The 21,627-nt window shown below is 39.0% G+C and overlaps 6 protein-coding genes and 1 pseudogene across 9 annotated transcripts; 2 read left to right on the forward strand and 5 right to left on the reverse strand.

The window, feature by feature from the left end:
- Window positions 1-29: 29 nt before the first annotated feature.
- Window positions 30-2,198, reverse strand: LOC103839513 (nudix hydrolase 2). 2 transcript variants are annotated; one of them, XM_009116013.3, is made up of 8 exons: window positions 1,982-2,198; window positions 1,413-1,605; window positions 1,031-1,096; window positions 816-953; window positions 613-741; window positions 495-529; window positions 304-412; window positions 30-238 (listed from the first exon to the last, which is right to left on the reverse strand). In XM_009116013.3, exons 2-8 carry the CDS (start codon window positions 1,578-1,580, stop codon window positions 50-52), a joined length of 834 nt encoding a protein of 277 aa, XP_009114261.1. In that variant the 5' UTR covers window positions 1,581-1,605; window positions 1,982-2,198; the 3' UTR covers window positions 30-49. The 2 variants fall into 2 exon arrangements, with proteins under 2 accessions (XP_009114261.1, XP_033136857.1); XM_033280966.1 differs by lacking the exon at window positions 1,982-2,198 and having other exon boundaries at window positions 1,413-1,838.
- A 252-nt stretch (window positions 2,199-2,450) lies between these two features.
- On the forward strand, window positions 2,451-4,303 carry LOC103839510 (nuclear transcription factor Y subunit B-6). Of its 2 annotated transcripts, XM_033280988.1 has the most exons (3): window positions 2,451-3,369; window positions 3,467-3,551; window positions 3,627-4,303. In XM_033280988.1, exons 2-3 carry the CDS (start codon window positions 3,491-3,493, stop codon window positions 4,193-4,195), a joined length of 630 nt encoding a protein of 209 aa, XP_033136879.1. In that variant the 5' UTR covers window positions 2,451-3,369; window positions 3,467-3,490; the 3' UTR covers window positions 4,196-4,303. The 2 variants fall into 2 exon arrangements, with proteins under 2 accessions (XP_033136879.1, XP_033136878.1); XM_033280987.1 differs by having other exon boundaries at window positions 2,451-3,551.
- LOC103839511 (tRNA (guanine(9)-N1)-methyltransferase) lies at window positions 4,251-5,700 on the reverse strand. The gene is made up of 3 exons (XM_009116009.3): window positions 5,178-5,700; window positions 4,741-5,100; window positions 4,251-4,643 (listed from the first exon to the last, which is right to left on the reverse strand). The coding sequence occupies exons 1-3, from the start codon at window positions 5,625-5,627 to the stop codon at window positions 4,419-4,421; spliced, it is 1,035 nt and encodes a 344-aa protein (XP_009114257.1). The 5' UTR covers window positions 5,628-5,700; the 3' UTR covers window positions 4,251-4,418.
- Window positions 5,701-7,727: 2,027 nt separating this feature from the next.
- LOC103839509 (probable acetyl-CoA acetyltransferase, cytosolic 2) lies at window positions 7,728-10,467 on the forward strand. Of its 2 annotated transcripts, XM_009116006.2 has the most exons (14): window positions 7,737-7,820; window positions 7,904-7,970; window positions 8,049-8,147; window positions 8,224-8,397; window positions 8,467-8,572; window positions 8,668-8,806; window positions 8,874-8,951; window positions 9,021-9,086; window positions 9,159-9,244; window positions 9,321-9,531; window positions 9,624-9,665; window positions 9,874-9,960; window positions 10,045-10,130; window positions 10,252-10,467. In XM_009116006.2, the coding sequence occupies exons 2-14, from the start codon at window positions 7,931-7,933 to the stop codon at window positions 10,283-10,285; spliced, it is 1,248 nt and encodes a 415-aa protein (XP_009114254.1). In that variant the 5' UTR covers window positions 7,737-7,820; window positions 7,904-7,930; the 3' UTR covers window positions 10,286-10,467. The 2 variants fall into 2 exon arrangements, with proteins under 2 accessions (XP_009114255.1, XP_009114254.1); XM_009116007.3 differs by having other exon boundaries at window positions 7,728-7,970; window positions 10,045-10,154.
- Window positions 10,468-10,784: 317 nt separating this feature from the next.
- On the reverse strand, window positions 10,785-13,770 carry LOC103839508 (SEC14 cytosolic factor). The gene is made up of 11 exons (XM_009116003.2): window positions 12,820-13,770; window positions 12,700-12,728; window positions 12,537-12,620; window positions 12,388-12,441; window positions 12,213-12,290; window positions 12,086-12,139; window positions 11,948-12,007; window positions 11,770-11,865; window positions 11,607-11,708; window positions 11,445-11,525; window positions 10,785-11,361 (listed from the first exon to the last, which is right to left on the reverse strand). The coding sequence occupies exons 1-11, from the start codon at window positions 12,872-12,874 to the stop codon at window positions 11,053-11,055; spliced, it is 1,002 nt and encodes a 333-aa protein (XP_009114251.1). The 5' UTR covers window positions 12,875-13,770; the 3' UTR covers window positions 10,785-11,052.
- A 1,369-nt stretch (window positions 13,771-15,139) lies between these two features.
- Window positions 15,140-17,432, reverse strand: LOC103839507 (phosphoglycolate phosphatase 2). The gene is made up of 11 exons (XM_009116002.3): window positions 17,247-17,432; window positions 17,083-17,150; window positions 16,919-17,014; window positions 16,772-16,843; window positions 16,622-16,693; window positions 16,359-16,418; window positions 16,229-16,281; window positions 16,052-16,149; window positions 15,861-15,960; window positions 15,666-15,769; window positions 15,140-15,574 (listed from the first exon to the last, which is right to left on the reverse strand). The coding sequence occupies exons 1-11, from the start codon at window positions 17,323-17,325 to the stop codon at window positions 15,471-15,473; spliced, it is 906 nt and encodes a 301-aa protein (XP_009114250.1). The 5' UTR covers window positions 17,326-17,432; the 3' UTR covers window positions 15,140-15,470.
- Window positions 17,433-17,662: 230 nt separating this feature from the next.
- LOC103839705 lies at window positions 17,663-19,605 on the reverse strand (annotated as a pseudogene).
- Between the last annotated feature and the right edge of the window lie 2,022 nt (window positions 19,606-21,627).

Consider the following 21,627-nt stretch of genomic DNA (forward strand, 5'->3'; position numbering starts at 1 on the left):
TTACATAAGAGAGAAAACAACTTGCTTAGCTTGTTGTGAGAAAGAAATGTTATTGGCGAGAACTGAGGTCGCGGTTGTTGAAGTACAAGTTGCCTTGTAGATCAGGTGCAGAGACGGGGAGAGGAGTGAAGCCTTCGTAGTCTCCATTGGTTTTAGCAGAGCAGATGTCTGTCATATACCTTAACAGCTCATGGTTCTGTACGAATGGTTGCTTGTTGTATTCCTCCCATGGCATCCACTGCAGAAAGAGAAGAGGTTTGTGAGTGTTTTGCTGGTTGAAGAGAGTCATTGAAAGGGTGTTACCTGAGCTGCCTCTATCTCAGACTCTTGTGCATTGATCTCCAAAGAAAGAGGCTTCATCATGCAGACAAAGAACAAATCTGATTTTTCAAAGAAAGCTTTGTGGGTTTGTCTGCCAAGATTTAAAAACAGACAAGACTCAGTTATGTTGTTGCAATATAAGCAGAGGATTGTGGTGGTTTTGGAGATGGAACCTGAAAGCCAATACTTGGACAAACTCTGTATCCACCTAAAAAAAAACATTATGATCAAAGAGTGGGGATTAGCTCTTGGGTCTCAATGTAAAAAATGTAAAAAGGTGGAAAGGCTTACTCCTGTCTCCTCTTTCACCTCTCTGACCGAGCCATCATGGATGTATTCTCCCTCATTGACTACTCCAGTGGGGAACTTCCAGATACCTTGGCCTTTAAATCTTCCTGTCTTCTCTTGAACCACTAGCACCTTTGGATTCAAAACACATAAACAGAGATGTGATCAAAGTCATTTCCATAAAGACACTGAAAATCTCATCTCACCTCTTTCTTGTGGTTTAGAACAAAGGCGGCTATGCCAACACGGTGAGATGCATTGGAAGGAAGGGTATGGTCTTGTTTTGGAATCCAATACACAAGCATCAAGTAGTTTTTCTCCGCGTGATGAAACCAGAATCCCTCCTACTCATCATAAACCACAACTAGTTTGTTATACAAAGAGTCTCCAAACAACTAACAAAGGGTAATAACAACAACACCTTAACAGCAGTTTCAGCAAGACCGATAAGCTGCCTCGGCAATTTGATCCACACTCCCTTCTTTCCCTGTGTACACAAAGACAAGCAGCCACACAGCATTAGATCAGTTCAAAGAGCATATGACAAAGCCAAGTCTAGTGGGGAAAGTTGATTTCACTTTCTCCATTATCTTTTCTTGAAAAGAGAATACACTTTCTTTGCAGCAAAAGGTAACAAAAAGAGTCTCTCTGGCCCGCAGCATTAGCAATACAATAATTGTGATGAAGAGAGAGAGTGACATCCACACATTAATCACCACAACGTTTTCAATGATTCTATGGAAGAGACCGGTTATTACAAACTCTGTCTTGATCAGATCAAATCTAACAAGAGGGAGAGTAACCTGAAGAGTCCAGTTAGAGAGAGAGGATCTGAGAAGTGCAGAGAAGGCAGAAGGATCCATGGGACGACTCATCTCCGTCATGACGCCACCGTACTTGTCCTCAACAGCCGGAAGCATTGTAACACCACCGTTCCTCGCCTCTTCTCCAACTATCGGATCCGTGGACATGAATCTGCTCCTCGTCAGGGAGTAACTGCGAAACGCAGAGAACCCATCAGCCGGAAAACGTAGAAAGAGAGGAGAACGTAGACATCCATCACATGGCTTCTTCAACAATCTGATTAAACCATGGCTTTTCGCCATATGGCTAATCATCATCTTTCCGACAAGAAAAAAGAAGAAGAAGAAGAAGACAACTTTAAAACTCAATCACACATGATCTGGTCTTGTTACTCCCTCAATTCACAACCACAAGTTTCATTTTACGATGTAAATAGAAACAAGCACACTTACCTTTCCCAAAACGTATGAAATCAATTAAAAAGGAAGGAAGGAACTTTCTGCATCAAATTCTATTTTTTAAAACATCTGTCAACATACAAAAAAGTATAACTTTGTAAGTTTCAAACCTTTGAAGTTTAAGGTCAAAAGAGTGTATGACACACGGTTGATTAGAAGAAACGAGTTTGCTCAGATCAATGCTACAGTTGTATCTTCTCAATCTTTAATAATAATATGATAATCTCTGGCAAAAGTGTATGTGATATAGTGTCGGGCTGTGCTGAGCCACCACAAGACAAAAAAAGTGTTTGGCTTGGCTTGTCCACGAAACAGTTACAAATCCGTGACGCGTAAGAAAACGACTCGAGTGAAGGATACAATGGATGTTATCTTACTTGTTTGAGGGTATAAACGTAAAAATACACAGAGTCGGACCAGAGGTTTTTTTTTTCTTTTTTTTACCCCTTTTGCACTGTAAATTTTTTACTTGGTTCGGTCTGATCCTTTCACGCCGCCCATTTTTCAATTTTTTTACCTTTTGCTTATGGAACTTCTCGCCGGTAACTGTCGGAAACGAGTCAGCGCATGTTGACGCATTCGATGATGGTACTAACAGTAGCCGTTCACTGAGAGAACTCAGGGAAACGTCGACGTTTTTGATAGATATTCTCGCTAGAGGTCTGGACAGGCTGACGTGGAGGAAAGAGGTCAGTTGACGCGCGGGTTTGCAAAGGGTGAGCTCGAGATGGAGACTCAAGGTCGAGTCTCCAGAGATGGCACGTCTTGGTCTTGGGATGGTGTGTCTCTGAGGTAAAATCAGCAAACAGTTTTAAAACAAAACGAGTCGACAGCTTTGTGGTTCGGTTGGTCATACTGTGAACAGTAATTAATTTTGAGGTTTATTAGAGAAGCTAAACACATTCTTTGTTCTCTCTACATGTTTGGCTTGTGGTATCATTTGATTTTAGATTGGTTTAACTTCTCACCTTAATTAAAACATTGAACTTTCGATCATATAGCTGATAGATTGATGTGGCTGTCATCACAACCTTTTACAGAGGTTGTTTATTCGGGCCTGAGTGTTGTGTATATACCACTTCTAAACACTATTAGTGTACATGTAGTTCTTTGATTCTAGATGACATTGATATGCTAAACACTATTAGTGTACATGTAATAAACATCTCCGTTTCTATCAGACATTTTATGTTTAATAGGTGTAGCAAATATTTGTTTTATTTGCTGAGTTAGGAAGAGTTAAGTTTTACAAAACCAACTCAGTCAGTGCAGACCATTCCATAGAAGCTCAACTGAAAGATTAAGATTAGGTTCTAGAGTTTTGTTATATTTTGGTTTAATTAAATCTACCACACTTTGTATTTTTACGGTATTGTGTTTATAAGTTTCGAAATAAAGATAAAAAGGGTTTGGTGATTGGGATCTTGTAACGCCTGTGGGAGACGAAAAGGATCATCGGTTACATCGACTGTGACTGACACGTTCTTGAGCTTGTGAGGTCTGCAATTACATATGCTGACACTTGCCAAATTCTTTTAGTTTTATTCTTTCTATCTCTCTTATCTTCTTGTTTTCTTCAAATGCACAAACACAAGCTCGTGTGAGTTTGAAGAAACGATATGGAACGTGGAGGCTTCCATGGCTACGGCAAGTTCTCCCTCAACAACACCACCAATCCAGGTACTGTTATTTTAAGTTGCATGTGAAAAACACAAGCTCTCATGTTGTTCTCTGTAATTCTTCCAATGTTACCAGGGAAGCTTTTGATGGCAGAGAGCGGCATGCAGCTACCAGAACCCAACCAGCCTACCAAAACCGCTAACGGCGGCCAAGAGGAGTGCACGGTGAGAGAGCAAGACAGGTTCATGCCTATCGCCAACGTGATACGGATCATGCGGAGGATCTTACCTGCTCACGCCAAGATCTCAGACGACTCCAAGGAGACGATCCAAGAGTGTGTCTCCGAGTACATCAGCTTTGTAACAGGGGAAGCCAATGAGCGTTGCCAGCGAGAACAGCGCAAGACCATCACTGCCGAGGATGTCTTGTGGGCAATGAGCAAGCTCGGTTTTGATGATTACATCGAACCCTTAACATTGTATCTCCACCGCTACAGAGAGTTGGAGGGTGATAGAGGAGTAAACTGCGGTGTTGGATCCGTTAGTATGACCAATGGCATGGTGGTCAAGAGGCCTAATGGTACCATGGCCGAGTATGGACCCTACGGGACTATGGCGCCGTACCGTTATCATCATCAGAACGGGTTTGCTTACAGTGGTAACGACCCTAATTCTAAAATGGGTGGTTCATCATCTAGTTTTTGAACACAAAGTTTTCAAGCAAAAAAACAATGATGCTTTGTCTCTATGTATCTTCTCCTTGAACGAACCTAGTGTTTTCATTTGATCTTTTCATGTGATAAACTGTGTCAATAAAGCATTAGGTTCCAAACAGCACGATTGTGATCTTGACTCAACATAAATAAAAGGACTTAAAACATTCAAAATTCAAATTCTCAGCTACAGAACAGATATGCATAATCTTCATTTAGCTACCACTTTCCAGAGGAGCTTCAACGCATACCTTCTTCCTCTCCAGATGATCATCTTCCTCTTGATGCTCTTCAGAGAGACGTTCCGATTTCGAACAGTCTACTAAAGGATCAACTCCAGTTCGTTTCCTCTGTGGAATCACAGTGAAGAAGGATGTTTTCCAGTCCCTCGTCTCAAGAAACTTAACGAGTATCTCCAAAACTTGGTTCACAGTGAGAACCTAAATCAATAAGGTCTTGCTTAGAAAAGTATATGCAACAAAAAAAAAAAGAGCAAATGCAGTAGAGCTTAATGAGACAATTGAAGTGGGAGCATACCTGAGAACTTGACATTTTCATATACTCTCCTATAGGGAGTTTAGCTGTTTTAATGCCTTGTTCTTGTGCCTTGTTCATGGTGATCCCTTTGAACCGGTTCCGATCCACCAAGCCACCAATAATGTAGATATCCTTAGGGTCAAGATCCTCTAAAATGGTTTCAGAGTCCGCAGTAAGGTACACCAGATTCTCTTTCCGATCAGCCATGGCCTCAATGTAACACCCACTCTCCTTCTCTATAAACCATTTCTCAAAACCTGGAAGCTTATCAAGCTGAGTGCTCATCTCCCCTTGCACTCCCGTTAGCCACATATGACAAGGAGAAGAGCTTCTCCCATTCACCGCATAGCAATACATTATCTGAACATTTAACAAACAAAGTTTGAAGCTTTGCATACAAGAATGGAGTAAAGTTTGAAACTTTAGCATGACCCCACCTGCTGAACGAGGCTGGAGATCTCAGACTCGGACATGAGATGCGCGAAGTCGACATCTATGACGATGTTCTGTCCGATTTCTTTAGCTTTGGTGAGCCTCTCCATCTTCTTCTCTTTCTCCTCTGACCTCTTCTCCATTCTCTCCTTTCTGAGACTCCTCCTCGACTCGATCAGCTTCAGCCTCTCTTCCTCGGTGGCGTTGGCTAGGGTCTCTTCCCACTCCTTGTGCTTTCTCTCGCCTTCTTTCCTCTTGTGCTCCTTCTCTTGCGCCTTCTTCTCCGCTTTCTTCGCTTCGTATCTTTGCTGCTTCAGTTGTTTCTTCTGGGCGTTCTTAGAGAGAGGTTTCTCTTCCGCCGGAGGGGGAGGGGAGAGGTTGACCGGAGTCGGTTCGGAATCTGGTTTAAGCTGGTTATTGAGGCTGGTGTCATCATTTTCCGACGCCGCCGCCATTGCCGCCAATGGAAGAGAGCAGAGGGCGGCTAAAGAAAGGGAAACCCGTATGTGGAGGAGCGACTTGATACGGCGCCGTTAATTAGGAAACACATTTGAACTCCACACCACTGGGCTTTTCATAACTCATATATAAGGCCCACTAATGAAGTGTTTTGGAAGGGGCCAAGCCTATGCGTTTTTACCCCTAAACCATAAGCCAAAGTACCTGCCTAAAACCCTGAAACCAGATCCAAAACGCTATAGAAAAATATCCGAACGGACTTATCAGTTTAATATTTAGAATTTAGATATAACTCGGACCGAACCGAAATTTGAATCCGAAAATATCCAAAATTAGTTAAATATGCTATTGTTTTTATATATTTTAAGGTAATTTAGATATTTTATAGTATTCTAAAGATTTTTGTAGTTTTTTATTAGTTATTTTGAATATTTTTAATTAGTTTAGATAATTTAATTAATTTTAATTAAATTTGTGAATAATTTATATATATTAAAATTTTATGTCAATTTTTTGGGTCTTAAAAAATATTTTTTAACGATTTCAGACATTAGTTCCAATCTGATCAAAACCAAATCCAGAAGGAACCAAAGTGAACCGATCCAATATTTAGTAAAACTCGAATGGGACTTATGAACATAATACCGAAAATCCAAAAATTCGAATCAACCGAACCGAAACCGACGGCCCCGAACGCCCATGCCTAGTAGGGGCAAGCAAAATATCAGAATCCGAATTTTATTAAACCATACCAAAAATTACTTACGAGTATCAGAAAATACTGAATATATATATATATATATATATATATATATATATATATATATATATATATATATATGTATTTTACAATATTGTACTTATATTAATAATTACAATAATCTATTCAAAATTATATCATAAATTTGAATATATTTGTTATTTGAATAATTAGATATTATAATTATTTTCAGTATATTCAGATATTTTTGATCATTTTCGAATAGTCTAAGAGATGTATGGATTAGGCTTAACACCTTTTTTTTTTATAACTTTGGTGTAATCCCAAAGGCTTTTCAGGTCTAATGATTAATCACCAAGAGGTTCATAAAAATTCGGATTTTCTTACTACTTAAAGGGTCTATGAATGGCCAAGGAGAATCGAACCCAAGGCGGAAGCTCCAGCTGAAACTTTTTTACCACTAGGCCAAAACCATTTGGTTTGGATCTGAATCAGAACTGATATGAAAATACATATTTGGATCTGGATCCAAACCTACAATAAAGTATCTATTGAGTTGTCCTACCCAAAATCTGGTCAGAAATCCGAATTATCTGAAACACCTAATACATATTAAGTATATTTAGATGTTTCAGTATATTTTTTGTATAATATACTCTCTCCATTCTACAAAAATAGATTTTCTAGTGTTTTTACTCAAATTGAAAAAACACATTAAATTGCTATAATAAACATATCATTTTTGAATTTCAATGTCAATAACTTTTAACCAGAAATAATTTAATTAAGTCTATTAATTATTTTGAAATTCACAATTTTTTTGTCAAAAACATAAAAATCTATATTTGTGAAACAAGGTTTTTTCTAAAACATCTATCTTAACGGATAGGGAGTATATTAAGTTTCAGGTTTTTAGGTATAGTTTCTGTTTAGTAAAATTATAGATTCATATAGTGTATCTACTTGGAAACATCATTAGGGGTGTGTTTTAGTATCTACTTGGAAACATCATATTAGTGTCTGTGGTCTGTAGCAAGCAACCCTTTTTGTCTAACTGCAGTATGTACGGTCGTTGTTTCCAAATGATTGTGAAACGGCTTTGAAGAACCCTTAGGAATCTGTGAGATAAACGGTACTGCTCTCATCACATTTAGGAATGTCGTGGATACACTGGGTATCTTCGGCTTAAACTACAGAACAAAACTACATCAATGATCGGATCTCACATCTCTTCCTTACAAAAATCCTTCCAAAAACTTGCAAGAAAGGGACAAAAATAAATCACACAAACCAAGGTAGTGGAAGCCGCATTGATATTGGCATCTGACGTGTAACACTTGTTCTGTCTTTATATCTTTCTTCCACCTTTATCATTTTTATAGCAATTAGATGATATATCGCTGTCACGTAACCTCGTAATCATCTTTAACACAAGCCCGATCGTCCTTATCTGCCAGCAAACCGATAGGTTCATGAGTTTTACACGTGCCCACAAGCCAAAGTTGTGATCATCTCTTTTGATTCTCATCTCTGCTTCTCTTGGATTCTCAGGCTCGGCATAACTTCTTGGTGACTTCCATGGCTTCATCCGTCTCTGATCAGTCCGTACAGCCTCAAGGTTCTTTCTTACATATAAATCCCTCGCGCCTGTTTGTTCTGTTCCAAGTCTCTCAGTTTGTGTTTCTGGTTGGTGCAGATGTTTGTGTTGTGGGAGTGGCGAGAACGCCTATGGGAGACTTCCTAGGCTCTCTCTCTTCTATAACTGCCCCAAGACTCGGCTCCATAGCCATTGAAGGTAGTTGTTTTTTACTCTCTCTCTGTCTCTTTTTTTTTTGGTTTCATTCACTGACAGCTTCACACTCCACTCATAGCCGCACTTAAGAGTGCAAACGTTGAACCGGCTCTTGTGGAAGAGGTTTTCTTTGGTAATGTCTTAACCGCAAATCTTGGGCAAGCGCCAGCAAGACAGGCTGCACTTGGTGCTGGGATTCCCTATTCAGTGATCTGCACCACTGTCAACAAAGTCTGTGCTGCTGGAATGAAAGGTAAAACCTTTTCATTTACCACTATGATCACTGAACATCAGATGTACACATCACTGTTTTTACTTTCAGCTGTAATGTTAGCGGCTCAAAGTATCCAGCTCGGTTTGAATGATGTTGTTGTGGCTGGTGGGATGGAGAGCATGTCAAACGTCCCAAAGTACCTCCCAAACGCAAGGTGAAAAAAGAAAGAAAGAAACACCAGAGAGGCTGTTTTGCGCTGTTTTTTCTCATCCTGAAAAGCTTTCTTTTTTATGATTTCTGTGAGAGCAGAAGGGGTTCACGATTAGGACATGATACTGTTGTTGACGGTATGACGAAAGATGGACTTTGGGATGTGTACAATGACTTTGGAATGGGAGTTTGTGGAGAAATATGCGCTGACCAGTACCGTATTACAAGAGAAGAACAGGTCACTCATCCTTATCCTTGACCTGTCTTTTTTTTTGCTCTTACTTACAGACCTTATACTTTTGTAGGATGCTTATGCTATACAGAGCTTTGAGCGTGGTATTGCTGCACAAAACGCTCGGTTGTTCTCTTGGGAAATTGTTCCGGTAATACTTCCTCTCCTTTCTCTAGGAATCAACTTTAATAGGATTGTACTAATAACCAGAGTCCATTAGGTTGAGGTTTCTTCTGGAAGAGGGAAGCCATCTGTTGTTATTGACAAGGATGATGGACTTGGGAAGGTAAGTGTTTTGAGTAACCGTTGCTTAGGATTTGCATTCATTGATTAAACATTTGTTTTGGCAATGAATCAGTTTGATGCTGCCAAGTTAAAGAAGCTTAGACCAAGCTTCAAGGAGGATGGGGGATCAGTCACTGCTGGCAATGCATCAAGTATAAGGTCATCCTCTTTATTATGCATGTGAATGTTTTTCTTCTTCTTTACTTATTGGCTTTGCTTTACGTTGGTGGAGTAGTGATGGTGCGGCAGCGTTAGTGCTAGTTAGTGGAAAGAAGGCTCTTGAGCTTGGACTGCATGTTATAGCTAAGATTAGAGGATACGCTGATGCTGCTCAGGCACCTGAGTTGTTCACAACCACGCCGGCACTTGCTATTCCTAAAGCTATAATGCGTGCTGGTTTAGATGCATCTCAAGTTGATTACTATGAAATTAACGAAGCTTTCTCTGTATTCCTGCTTACTTAGCTCTCGTTGCTTTTTAACTTATTGCGTATGTTTCTAGAGGTATGACTGTTCTGACTTGTTACTCCCCCACACAGGTTGTAGCTCTGGCCAATCAGAAACTGCTGGGATTAGATCCTGTAAGTCATGAAACAAATACAGTTACGCATGGCTGGATTAGAAAATTTAGGGGCCATAAGCATTTCTTAAGAATTTTTGTAAAAATCTTTTTCTTCATAAATTGGATTTTGGGAGACTAAACCTATATAAAAATGTCAAAAAGAAATTTGGAACCGCCCCTGCAGGTAATGTTAGTTTCAGTGTCTCTGATAATGTATACATAAACAGGCACGGTTGAATGCACATGGAGGGGCTGTTGCATTGGGACATCCACTGGGATGCAGTGGTGCTCGCATTTTAGTCACATTACTGGGTGTAAGTCCTAAGAGCATGCAATAATGATGTTGAATAGACTTGAATCCACCATGAATAATTGTTGTTGAAATCCTTCTGATTCAGGTATTGAAAGCAAAGAAGGGAAAGTATGGAGTGGCATCAATATGCAACGGAGGAGGAGGAGCATCAGCACTTGTTCTCGAGTTCATGTAAGCTTCCCTCTTTTAACTCTGGTAAGCATATCATTTAGCATAAAGCAAGAGCTTACATGCCAACTATTGCTTCTTAATTCAATGCTTTTTAACTTCAAACTTATTGACTTGTTGCCAGGTCGGAGAAAACAATAGGGTATTCATCACTCTGAAGCTTGTTATAGAACGCAAAATCATGTGTACATTGTTTAAGTTTGTGTGTCATGAGAGGAAATAAAAGTGTGTTACAAATCAAACTAATATTGATACATATACACTGAAGTGAATTTGTAATGCCAGTGATGTTTAAGTCTAGCCACAACTCTTATGGGAGCGCCTGAGATTAGGGCTGCGATTTTGAACCGTACCGAACCTAAATTTTTGGTTAATTCAGTTTTAGTTCGGTTCGGTTACTTTGGTATTTTAAAAAAAAGAAGCTATAACCAAATCATACTAATACCCCGAACCGAACTAATTAAATTTCAAACCAAAATTAACCAAATTTATCTAAAATTTTAACAAAAATAAACCAAAATATAAAATAAACAACTTTGGTAGGATTTTCAAATATCAGACTAGTCACGGAAAGACAAACTAACCGAAAACCAAACTACTTGAACCCGCAGGCTTACGTGAGATGATAAACCAGCACTCACCCAGGTGCTTAGGGAGTTGAGAGAAACATTTTCCATAACTACTAATAAATTTTCTACAAATGTCTATCCATATATAGGATCAAATAATAAAGCTATACATGAATCCAGGAGTTCATTCAGTACAAGATTTTATTCTCTTTTCTTCACTTTAAATTTGCATGGCTATGGAGATGACAGAGCTCAGTGCTCAGTACTTGCTCATTTGCATTGCTAGCTCAACTGTAAAATGCATCTTAATTGTAAAGCCATCCCTCAGAAGCATTCAGGGTTCATCATCGTCCAACTCATGGACTGGCTTTTCTGTCATCAACCGGCTTGCTCAGACCATTGCAGTTCTCGAACTTGTGCAGTTTTGATTCTATGGTTTTGGCTATCTCAACACGTTCAGCTACAGGCTCAGGAAAACCCACGTGGAAAGAACCTTGCTTTGCAGGTTCTGCTTGTCCCTGGGTTTCATAATGGTGTTTCACATAGTTGTATAGCTGTTGATGGAAAGGATGATCAACAGAAAAACAATCTACACTCTGAGTCTGGTGAGATGACCCAGAGCTTCCTCTTCTACAGAAATGTGGGAGGGATGTGTAGTCCATAATCTACAAAAGCAGCCACAAAAACTTTAGAGAAACTTTTGCATTTTCACACCAAAAGATCATAAGCAAATGCATATTATATATACCTTCAATAACTCATCCTTTCCGCAACCGGATAACACATGAACTTTTTTCCTCGTCCTCTCTTGTAAAAGAGGTTTTACAACCTGTTTACACACATATATACATGCTTTAACTAGCTAACACCTTGACTTGCAAAAACAGAAGAGAATCACAGAGGCTTTTACCTTCCAACAGGCGGAAAATATATATGGCGCGTTCACAACATAGTATGTGTTTGTCTTCTCTGGATAGTTCAGATCATCAATGGTCGATATGATAGTCACTAACTGCATCGAAATAAGTTATAAAGAAGAGTATGAAAATGAATTCATTATTCATGATTCATACCTTAATTTGGCTGAGGGCTGAAAGTTTCAACCCTGTCATGTCTAGAACCTTGACGCAGGTGGTGATTGGCCGCCCATTCTTCTTAGATACAGAAGGCTGTAAGAGCGTTTTATACACATTACAGCAAGAAAGAAACCGAAAAAAAAAGAAGTTTAGTCATTTGACATGTAACTCTCACCAGTAGTACACGGTCTCTGTATTCATTGATTTGGATGTGTGATTGGACATAGTAGTGAACCTGTGTGTGGAGGACGTTCATATTTGTTTCTCACTTGATCTTGTGAAGAACTAAGACAAAAACAAGGAAGCAACTTACAGAAGCTTTGTCGAATGTGCTGAGGCCAACACCAATAGCAAACACAGGCAAGCCCTAAACATCAAGGTTAGCACCACTTAAGAACTAAAAAAAGATATGCCCAAAAAAAAAGGCAATGAGGAGATACCTCTCTGGTGTAACCTGACATTCCTATGAGCTGAGAATCACGTACGTCCCTGTACAGCCCACTAGGAACAATAGGTTTCTGCGGAAGCCAAAAAAACATGATTCAATGTTCATACAACACAGAGCTTAAAACACACAACACACACAGACAAGGAGAGAGAAAATGAATGACTCACGGATAAGATACTGTCAATTTGATTATCCACCCTCCAACGCAAACACTCAACCAGCTGAAAGTAAATTACACAAGAAAAAAAAAAGAGAAGGATGAAACCAGACACATTCAGAAACCAGATAACGAAGTGTTTTAGGAGATGTAACATACCATTGTATGAGCTTTAATTACGTTCCAATCTCGTGCTTTTAGAAAACGAATCAAAGTCTCCCTCAGGTATCCCTGATGGACATTCTGCAGATTCACAACAATGAAAATAAGAAGCTTGGAGCAGGGAAAGAAACCATTCTAGCTCTCAAAGAACCCAACATACCTTAAATGTTGTCTTCAATGGCTCCTCAACTGGCACGAAGTTTTACTCAGTTAAGTACTTACTATAAATATAAGCAAATTCAAGCAAAAAACAGAAACAGATGAGAAGAAAAGGTGAGACCTTTATCTATGAGCTCCTGGAAATCATCAATGGCTTGTTCCGAGACGATCCCCATTGTTCTTCCTCAAAAAGAGAGTAAAATTCCAAGATCGACTCTTTTTATTTTCTCCTCTTGTCACGTTGCACCGAACTAATATTAGTTAGTCCATCATTAAAGGTGAACGAGGTGGTGGTAGGAGAGACAGCAAAACACCCCCGACAGATATTAACTCATTGTCTTTAACATAAGAACTACTTTGACATAGACTTGTCGTAATATCACCTCCAAACGTTCTAAAAGTCTAAACCAAAATTTAAAGAAGAGCTTCAGATTTCTTTCCGTGTCTGTTGGTTATGTTTGAATAATCAAAATCCTATCTTGTCTTAAAGTCTTGAGCTTTTTTCAATGAACTAACGGAACAAATGAGAGAAATATTTAAACTTTGAAATTAAGGAAACGTTATTTGTAAGCGGTATATGCAGTTTCATGTTAATCACTTACTATAAATACACTAATGAACTCGTTGTGGGATTTGGTGAGTCTTTGTCTTTTACTGGTAAAAGAAAGCTCAAAAAGAAGAGATAATGGTATATTCAAAGTTGGTCTCTTTTTGAGTCTCTACTATTCAAAACCTTTGGAAACGTTTTAATTTACTTTTCAATTGGTAAATTTCCTATAAAGAAAGAGTAAATTTACGGCGTATTAGAAGGTTTAGGGGCCGGCGATAGCTATGAATGGGTCAGCTCTCTCTATGTGTGTGTTATTCAAAGGTCAATTTCCTTGTAATGGCAAAACATGACTATAGCGCACTAAAAAAAGTCTTTCTTTGTGATTTGTAGTGCAAAAGCCAACAATAAAAGACAAAACCAACTTGTTGAACTTTGCCTTTTGGCTCCTTGAATTGCTTTTCTTCATCAATCTTTGTGCTAAGTTATGCATGGGAAATCGAAAGTCTAACACCACCAAACTAATGATAGTACACCGTCAAAATAATGATGATTCATTTAACGGGTTGGCGTCGTTAACTTAAGTGTAAAATTTTCAATTTTTAAATATTTAGGTGTTAATTAGTATTTAAAAATAAGTTCTGTATTAAACGAGGAACTAAAATAATATAAATATTTTTATAGCAAATAAAAATTAGGTCAAGTATTTATTGAAATTTTTCCTAATTTGTAATGCAAAAGCCAAGAAGGAAAGACAATAACAACTTTGCCCTTTGGCTCTTCTTTGCATGGCTTTTCTTCATCCATCTTTGTGCTAGTTATACATTGAATGTGAGTTATGAGACGTGGACAAAGAGAAACATATTAGGTGGCTCTCAAGATTTGATTTGTTTTGGCCTAATCTAAAAGCAGCAAAACTTTAGTTAAAGTTTTTCCAAAATCTAAAGATGCTGTCTTTTCATCATTGGGTCAAAAACTGATCGTCAAGGACTGAAGATGCTAGCTTTTCATCATTGCAAATTGACACATACGTGAGGATAAACCTGGTACTATATGGATGAAAATGTTTTTTTGCCAAAAACACATTAACCTCCCTATGACATGAAACCAGGATGTGCTTTTGGAAGTATGAGCATGAGGCTCTTCAGTTACTAAGAGCATCTCTAATGTATGTCTCTATATTTTCCTCTAAAATAGAGATCTCTATTATAGAGGTGGATTTGCTCTAATGTATGTCTCTATAATAGAGTTCCTCTATGTTAGAGGAAAATATAGAGGAATCCTACTTTTTACCTCTATATTTAGAGATGAAAATAGCAAATCTCTATATTTTCCCCTATAAATAGAGAAACTCTATTATAGAGGCATACATTGGAGCAAATCCACCTCTATAATAGAGTTTCTCTATTTTAGAGGAAAATATAGAGATAAAAATAAAGGTGGGTTGGAGATGGTCTAAGACATACGATGGTAGGCATGCGCATTATACAATAAGGCCCAAAATACCGGAAACTTATTGTATATATTAGGTATAATTGAGTGTTTTGATATATTTTTGGTAGTTCAGATATTTTTTTAAGTTTCGGGTTCGGGTCTTCAAGAAATAGTTTTGGATAAAGTTTTAGTTTTACAAAAATATAATGTGGGTATTCTGGTAAAATTTTGAGTATCTTTTGTGTTTCCGGATCAGATTTCAGGTAAACTTTTTAGTACCTTTTGGATATTTTCTCAGTTTTTCGGAGAATTTTTGGGTTATCGGGTCTAGTTCGGGTACTTTACGGGTAAAAAACATCCAGACCGTCCCAAATTCGAAATATACCCAAAAAAATTAAGGGTATTTTACGGGTATAGGAATTATAGACCAGAACCGATCCGAACCCGACAAGAAGCAACCTGAAACCGAACCAAAAATTTATAAATACCAGTTGGGTCTAAATGTCTAGGACCCGAAAAATCCGGACCCGACAAGAACCGACCCGAATGCCCAGGCCTAATCCATGAGAAAACCTTATTAGCTATATTCAACACTTCAAATCTTTTCTTCAGAGACATAGAAGATGAATTCAACTCAACTTTTATTGAAGCTAGCAGACTCCATGTTTTCTGTTGATGTATGAATCACTAGATTTGATTATTAAGAGTGAGCAAAAAAATCAGAAATTTCATCTTGCCATACGCAAAACTGTTTCAGGGTAGAGCAAGACGGTGATGATGCCCTTTACATCCTAAGGGGAGTCCATAAGTTTAGTGATATCAGAGACCATGCTTGTGTAATAGTCTGGTTCAATCTTGTTGTTCTCGTCTAGTAGATTAGACTCACTTGTACACCCTGTTTTCAGAAAAAAGAGTGAGAGTTAGAGACAAGCTCAATCATTGCAGATATTGCCACCAAAGATAATCATAGAGTCAATAGTAATGACCTGAAAGGACGAGGAGAGTTTTGCATCCAGCATTCTGTCCAAACAATACATCAGTGTCGAGCCTATCACCCACCATGCACATTCTTGACGTTTCTGTCCCAAATCTGCAACGAAAACAACAAGGAGAGACACTTCTTTACCACACCATGCTAATATACTAGTGCACAATATGAAATGGCATTCATGTCCACATACTTCTGTATCAGAAAGTCCATCATGAAAGTAGCTGGTTTCCCAACTACTATTGGTTCTCTTTCAGTTGAACCACACATGGCAGCAACCATACAACCAGCACCTACAATTACAAGTACAAAAAAACTGATGCTGAAGTGATAACCAAGCTGCTATATTGGAACACTATAGGCTTAAGAGTCTAGTGACCATACCAGGCCACTCTTGAAGATCGGTCATATGTCCTACTGCATCACGGTTGGTGGCAATGAAAAGACAACCCGGATTCTCGCGTACACAGAGGGTCCCATACCTGCCCATTTCAGTTCTTGTGTTAGTCTAAAAATCATAGAAGGCAACCGACTTGAATGCAAATAGGTCTCCGATCTTACTGAAGCTTATAGTAGTTGATGTTGGGGTCGAGTCCAACCACAACTGCTCCCACCTGAAATAGGAAGTCATGAAGAAACAAACATACATTAGAAAACGCAAGGATCAAAAAGTGTTATGATGGAACATTACGGTTTTATCATGTTGAAAGAGAGAGTTTGATTTCCATTGTGCCTTCTTTTCACCGTCTTCCTGCATAAAAGCAAATACTTCTCCTCCATAACTAACATATAGGAATCAAAAAGTAGTATCAATATTGTTTTGTGAACCAAACTCACAGCGAATAAAAATCAAACATATTATATGAGTTCCAACACTAAGTGCGGTAGTATCTTGAGCAGAAAAGCATATCAAATTATTAATGTTAAAGGTGGAAAAAAATGGAAAACACTTACAGGACCACCAAGACCTGTAAAACCGGCAAGCTGGAGCTCCTCAAGAATGCCTTCTCCACCAATCACATAAACCTACAAAAGGAAAAGATCACAACAGAGAGACACCTAAGCAATATGCTAGTAGTAGTCTGTCTATAAGACGACACGAACCTTCTTGTCCTTGGGGAAATTGTTGGCTTTGAGGTACATAGCCGCCGCAAACGACGAAGAGAATATCTCATCCTGTCAATGAAAACACACAAAATAATTCAAACAGTAAACACACGATCCACACAACACAAGTAGGAGAAAACCAACCTGAGTAACAGAAGTGAGACCCAAAGATCGGAACTTTTCTGCGTATTGCCTCCTTGATTTCATTGAGTTGTTCGTCACAAAGACAATGTTTTTGCCCTGCAAAAGCGTCACAAAATCAAAATCAGAATCAGAGAGAGAGAAACAGAGTGGGAAAGAGAACTCGCCTTGGATCGGAGTAAGTCGAGAGTGTGAGAGACGCCATCGATGAGCGTATCACCCTTCCATATAACACCTGAATCATCATCAAAAACAACAATCAAATGCTAAGGATCACCATCAAGGGGATCTCGAATGGAAAAAAAACGTACGAAAGAAACAGAAACAATACCATCGCAGTCAAAGAGGAAAGTGTCGACTGAGTTGAATAGAGATTTGAAGTTAGTGGAGGAGAGAAGCTTAGGCGCCATTATAGTATCTTCTCAGACTCAGAGAATGTTCCTCTCCCAGAATTTTGCGAGTTACTACTATTGATGATGATGAGCTCAATACGTCGACGTTATGCAGAAAGGCCCATTATCATTTGGGCTTTTGTTTTAATTATTTTAAAACAAATAAATAAAGTATTTTTCTTATTGGCTGCTTTTCCGATTCGTCCCGACAAGCGTTAAAGTGAGAGTTGGGGGAGAACAACGACTCAGTGTGTTGACCAAAAAAACTCCGAGTGAATTGATGGCAAAATTGTAAATAGTGGGAAATAGATAAAGGTATTTTTGGGCCAGAAAGAGGTATGAGTGCAAGTGGGTTGTTTGGAGGAATCTGGGAACTGCAAATACAGTCTCTTGTTTGTATTCACCAGTTAGGGTTGGACAAGAACCGATCCAAAACTGACCCAAAAATCAGGATCTTGGATCCGATCAGATTTGGGATAAATAATCAAATGGGTCCTAAACTGTTGTATTCGAAGAACCGGTACCCAACCCGATCTGAACTGAAAACTGAATGAGTATCTGAAGATCTGAAATGTAAACATATAATTAAAAATGTTATTTATAATTATATGTATAATTATTTTAATAATTAAAATTACAAATTAAATATATTAGCTATTTTCAATATTTTGTGTATTATTAGATAAAATATGATAGTTTGGATAGAAATACTCAAACAAACCCGTGTCTAATGGGTATTTTTGGTTATTTTTGGTACATTTGGGTAGTTTGGATACAAAGTACCCGAACCAAATCGGGTATATATGGTTACATTTGGTACTATTATCCGAACCCGTATCAGATACTTTGGTTATTCGGTTATTTTCAGGTTTCTTTACATCAGAACCGAACCCCCCCCCCCCGGGACCCGACTCGTACCCAACCCAAAATTTTGTAATACCCAAACGAGGCCTAATTTACAAACCCAAAATACCTGAGACTCGAAAAATCCGATCTGTACCTGAACAGATACCCGAATGCTCATACCTATCACCAGTTGTAGACGGTCAACTGGTCAAGTGACAATATATGTATTGATACAGTGAGGAGCTTAAGCTGCTGCCAACCAATTCTTCTTCAGCTCATACTCTCAAGAATGCGGTACATCCATCTTCAGCTCTTGGTCTGAATTTTAGTATGGTGTGTTAGATTAAGCAAAGTAATTTTGTTTACTGTTCTTTACCAAAATACAGCACAATACACGAAATATATTCATTGTTCATGCTAGTCGAAGTGTGTTTAGAATTAGAGAGTTGTGATCACCTCACTAAGAGAAAAACTCCTAACTAATAGGAATAAAGATGGACAGACAAACAAACTACATGCAGGGACGAAGCTACGTTACGGAGTATGGTGGCACGTGCACCCATAGTTATTTTGATATTGAACATTTTACATGTAAAAACAGTAAATTTTCAGTGGCTCAGATGATAATGCTAAGCCTGTGCACCCACAATATCCCATGTTCAATTCCCTTTTCATGTATATTTAATTTTTATTACTAGTGATGCACCCAGTTAAGAAGACTTCTAGATTAGCCCCTGACTACATGTGATACACTCAACTATAGACGCCACCTGAAACACAACTTATAGATTGTCTCCTGAAACCGTAGCCCTGTTCTTTTAATGGTCGCTGCGGCCAGCAGTTGCGTCAAAAAAAGATCACTATGACAACGGCAAACTGAACGAGTCAACCCCCCCCCCCCCCCTTAATTCACAAAGAAATTCAACGCTGCAGGGGTTAACACCCAGTAGGAGAAGGCAAGTCCAGCATAGAACATCAAGGAGGAACCAAACACAATCGGCCCCAGAAACCTTCTCTCAGCTCGTGTCAGCCCGGATGTACAAAAGCTATAATCTCATAAAGGATCAGTGGACTCCCAAGTAGAAGCCCACAGTAACCAGAGACCTACACAAAAAAAATCAACTTTATTGTTCATTTGAGTAAAGCATTTAGGTATAGTCCAAAATGGCTCTCTCTGACCTTGAGAGTAGTGAAGAAAAATTTGCCAGGAGCTAGATCAAGAAACCGAACACCCTGAGTTTTGACGGGAGCTTCAAGAAACACGATTAGGTTTTTGGAGAAGGCGAAGTAACCCGTGATTGCACCTCCCACAGCCAGAACGGAGACGAATATTCTCTCCTGGAGCTCCTCCAGATGGTCGAATATAGTCATCTCTTTGTCATTAGGGAGCTCTTCTTTGCGTGGATACAGAAACTCATAGATAGACTTTGATATATCTTCTTCCGCAGCTGTGTAATATAATCACTCCATCAGATCCTCAGAGCTATAAAGAGGGTGACTCAATCCTCTCGTTGGCTTGCAAGAGGTGCCTCAGAGAACAATTGGTTTTCCTAGGCCCCAATCCTTTTTTCTTCTTTTTCAGACAACACTTCTGTCACAAACTTGACACAACTTGAAAACAAGTATAGAGAAAGCAAAGGGCCATCACGGCCAATAAACTTAATCAAACACTGGTTTAGTAGTTTCACATAGGCGTGGACATATTAACCAAAACCGAACCCAAAAAATCCAAACCAAAAACCGAACCAAAGTTTAAAAAAATCCGAACGGGCTTAGCATTCAATCAGTCCGGATACCCCGTCCCCGATCGGTTATATCTGATACCCAAACCAATTACCTGAAATGCCCGAATATATATTACTAAATCTTAAACTTACATCTTCCATTCACATTTATCTTTTCGTCTTCTCCTTCTTCAATGTATATGTTCAGTTGATATCTTGTGATTTTACATTGTTTTAACCGTCCATTTTTGCACATAATGATCATATAGATTAGGAATTTAGCATCTCTAGAATCCATATTGCATTCATATGTCCTAATCAGGTAGTAGAGTGTCCTATGAGCTGATCAAAGGTGTTTAAAGGCATTACGATCCAATATGGGGTGAAGAATGGGATCGTTCAATCACAAGACAAAGCCACGCGGGTGAATCGGCGCGGGATCTCCTACCCGCGTCACGGGATCACCACATCGACGGAGCAGCACGGGAAGAAGCACGCGGAGTCGACTACCCGCGCGTACGAGATGGAAGGATCGTCGACGTCTTGACGCGGGTGACTGTGACGCGGGTGACATCCATTTTCCTCTACCCGCGTTATCGAAGAACTTTGGTCGAGGAGTTACGCGGGTGAAGCAGCGCGGGAAGCACTACCCGCGCGTACGAAGAAGAAGCGTCGTCGAAGGTCCAATGCGGGAGAGGTGAAGCGGGTTGGTGCCGAGCGTTATACTCAAACTCATTTTATGACTGATTACATGTATGAATCACTATACTTTGCTATTTTGATTTATGTTTGATTACAAGTAGGATTTACGATTTGCTTTCTCTTTGTTCTTTACACAGGCATGAGCTCAAACATTCATGGTTATCCACGTTTGATTTCTGTTTTGATTTTTGAATAGATGAATTCTTTACCATTTTCTATTCAGGATAATACAAATAGACATTACACGGAAAAAAATAATACATGCTCATGTTCATCAACGTAATAACAAATCAGAAAGATCATAAATTTTATATTAAGTTGTTCAATCTTTTAATTTCAACAGTAATGTTTCTGGTCTCACAGAGTCAAATCAAAGATACATAAAATTTTATTATTATTTGTTATACAGTTCGGTTATACCCGAAATAACCTGAACCCGAACCTTAAAACCCCGAACCCTATCCGAAGTATAAAATAACCCGAACGGATTCCATACCTCTCCATCCGAAAACTCAAAAATCTGAAGCATCCGATCCGAACCCGAAAGGGTACCCGAACATCCAGACCTAGTTTAACACGTCCTTCACAAACTGGACGCCACTTGAAACACAGCATTGTTTAGAGAAAGCAAAAGCCCATCAGGGCCCTAAACCTCAGCAAAGCAATCAGACTTAATCCTTATTGACAAAGCTTAACAAAGTTCGTAGACGCCATAGTAGAAATCTCCGCCGAAGGAAGAGAGAGAGATCTGGAGAGTGAGAGAGAGAATTGCAGGATCTGATGTGAATTTTTCTTACTGGCATCACCTACTTCCACCAAGCGTATGTGTTAAATATGGCCGAAATATTCGCTTTCTTATCAACTGGGTTAGGCCAGAAGTGATGGGATACTTTCTCTGACAATTAGTTTTTGGGCCAATTAGTAATGAGCTCAGTTGTTGTTAAAGCTGCATATAGGCATATTAGCAAGATGATTCCACGACTGTTTTGGTTGGTACATTGCCTGTAAAAGTAGATACATACGTCCAAATGTTGGTGTTACTCATGCT

Source organism: Brassica rapa, chromosome A09 (assembly GCF_000309985.2).
Source record: "Brassica rapa cultivar Chiifu-401-42 chromosome A09, CAAS_Brap_v3.01, whole genome shotgun sequence".
NCBI classification, from domain to species: domain Eukaryota; kingdom Viridiplantae; phylum Streptophyta; class Magnoliopsida; order Brassicales; family Brassicaceae; genus Brassica; species Brassica rapa.